This window comes from Alosa sapidissima, chromosome 8 (assembly GCF_018492685.1).
Source record: "Alosa sapidissima isolate fAloSap1 chromosome 8, fAloSap1.pri, whole genome shotgun sequence".
Classification (NCBI taxonomy): Eukaryota; Metazoa; Chordata; class Actinopteri; order Clupeiformes; family Clupeidae; genus Alosa; species Alosa sapidissima.
In genome coordinates, this window is record NC_055964.1 from 19,061,978 (window position 1) to 19,064,477 (window position 2,500).

At 39.8% G+C, this 2,500-nt stretch overlaps 1 protein-coding gene across 12 annotated transcripts in view; it reads left to right on the plus strand.

Moving 5' to 3' along the window:
• vdac3 (voltage-dependent anion channel 3) overlaps window positions 1-2,500 on the plus strand; it is a 14,288-nt gene that overhangs the window by 5,608 nt on the left and 6,180 nt on the right. For 6 of the 12 annotated variants that reach the window (XM_042100398.1, XM_042100399.1, XM_042100406.1 and 3 more), the window contains 2 exons: window positions 399-473; window positions 1,677-1,726. In XM_042100398.1, coding sequence (XP_041956332.1) covers window positions 399-473; window positions 1,677-1,726 — 125 coding nt within the window. The remainder of the gene's footprint in view (window positions 1-398; window positions 474-1,676; window positions 1,727-2,500) is intronic. The other 6 variants (XM_042100400.1, XM_042100401.1, XM_042100404.1 and 3 more) reach the window with 1 other exon arrangement.

The window sequence follows — 2,500 nt, forward strand, 5'->3', positions numbered from 1 at the left end:
CTCTGAACCTAGTGTGTGATCAGGTCTCTTCAAAGGGGAGGGCTGCCAGCGTGGTCCTCCCCTTTAAGAATGGAGTTGCTTTGCCAAAACACCAGCAGCTGGTGCCCTGCTTGACTTTATGTTTTTTGTAACATCTTTTGTATCTTTATGTCTTCCTCCTTTGTCATTCTGCCATCTCTATCTCTTCTTTCTCTTGTCTTTCTTTCTTTTTCTGTCCATTTTCCATGTCATATATATTAGTTGTGCAGAGCAATGCTTCTATCATTGTTAAAAAATAGGGAAATGTCCTTGTGCTTAGCAAAGGCTGGACCTGTAGTGTGTGTGTGTGTGTGTGTGTGTGTGTGTGTGTGTGTATGCACTGATGGATGTAAACTCTTTTGCCTTTGTCTCTTTTTCAGCAGTCAAAATGGCCGTTCCTCCCTCTTACTCTGACCTGGGCAAATCTGCCAAGGACATCTTCAGCAAAGGCTACGGTGTGTATCATATATGCTTACACAGACACACACACACACACTACATAAATAAACAAACACAAACACACACACTCACACACACACACACACACACACAGGCCTGAAGTCTCATGGGATGTCATGTTGACAGATGGTGTTCTTTGTTGTGCTAATGTGCACATGCAAATCAATACCATCAGTGTGTGTGTGTGTGTGTGTGCCCAAGTGTCATAACGACTGAGCTTGGAAACAGGAAACACCACACACACATGCACCCACACAGGCATGCGTAGATGCACACACACACACACACACACACACGCACACACACAAACACACACACCAATAACCAGTTGGTCAATAAAGTGGTGACCTTTCTGACCTCTGGCTGCAGAGCTGGCACTCTGAAAATGATTTATATTAGGGCTGTTAATCGATTAAAAAAATGAATCTAATTAATTACCTACTCTGTGATTAATTAATCTAGATTAATCGCATATATAATTTTTGCTGTGAAAGTATTATAAAAAAATTAAATTCAAATGAATCATTGAATAATCAGCATTAGTGACATTAAAGTTCAAAAACTCTTGTATTATTATTTTCAGTGTTCAAATAATTGCCATAATAATCTATGATATGACCTAATATGCTGAGGAAATAAATTCAAAAGTGCTTTGGGAATACGTTTTTTTTTTTTCACATACAAGGCATTTCAGGCCACAGATATAACCTAGGGGACACAATGAAAATAAATTATATTAATACTCCCCTCAATGTCAACACTTATTTCTTTGCATTGATGTGCGATTATAGAGTTGATGAACTCCGGTGATATGCAAATTCCTTGCTGCAGACATTGCAGAACACTTTATTTTTATCAACACCATCAGGCCGTTTTTTAAAAGTAAATGTTCCAATCAATGATCCAGGCAGCACGTTTTCTTCTCTCTCCTTCATTTTACAGTCTAATTTTTACTGACTAGAACGGCTCGGGGTCAAAGGTCATACGGAATCGATTAATCTGCACTAATTTTTTTAATCAGTTATTTTTTCTCAAATTAATTAATCGAAATGAATCAGTTATTTTGACAGCACTAATTTATATGAACTGAGTATATGAGCAGAAATCTAAGTGCACTGTTTTCAGTCACTGAAGATGGTTTCATGATCCACACCCCTGTGGCATATCTGAGAATGTTTTCTTTTCCGTCACTCTTGTAGGTTATGGGACTGTCAAACTGGACCTCAAGACCAAGGCACAGAGTGGAGTAGTGAGTGGCCCTTTCACTTTTTCTGTCTTCTTCCTTCTCTCTCTCTCTCTCTCTCTCTCTCTCTCTCTCTCTCTCTCTCTCTCTCTCTCTCTCTCTCTCTCTCTCTCTTTCCATCTGTCTCTTTCCTCTCTCTTTTGTCCCATTTCCCAGTACATCTGTTGGCAAATACTGAAGTAGAATGATAGGGAGAGATTGCTGGACACACAGATGGACACAAACTCGGGGGAGGATGGATTCAACCCAGATGTGGCCTAGTGGTCTAGGTCTAGTATGGCTTTGCCCCTTTTCCATAAGAATTCTCCATAAGAAAGGGCAGAGGATAACAGCCTATTCACCTAACTCATAAAGGAAGGCAAATTCAGGATCTTTTCTGATTCTCTTAAAGCAGCGGTTCCCAAACTTTTTTTCCCGAGTACCACCACCTACATCCTGACTCGGCTCGTGTACCCCCACCATCTGACACATAAAAACGCATCACGTTCTATTGACGCATTCCAGGCATCATGTAACATTGTTATCATTAGCCGCTCTACATGATGACAAATAACAAATTCTAAATGTGTAACTGGTCTATGAGCTCTCACACTAAAAAAACAGTGTGGAGAACAACATTATGATAAAGATTATAAAGAAAAAAGATAACATAGGCTTAAGATAAAAAAAATTAAAAAAAATTGACACCTTTCCGACATAGCCCTTTTCATCTCACGAACCCACTAGTGGAAGCTCGCGTACCACCGGTGGTACACATACCACAGTTTGGGAATCCTTGTC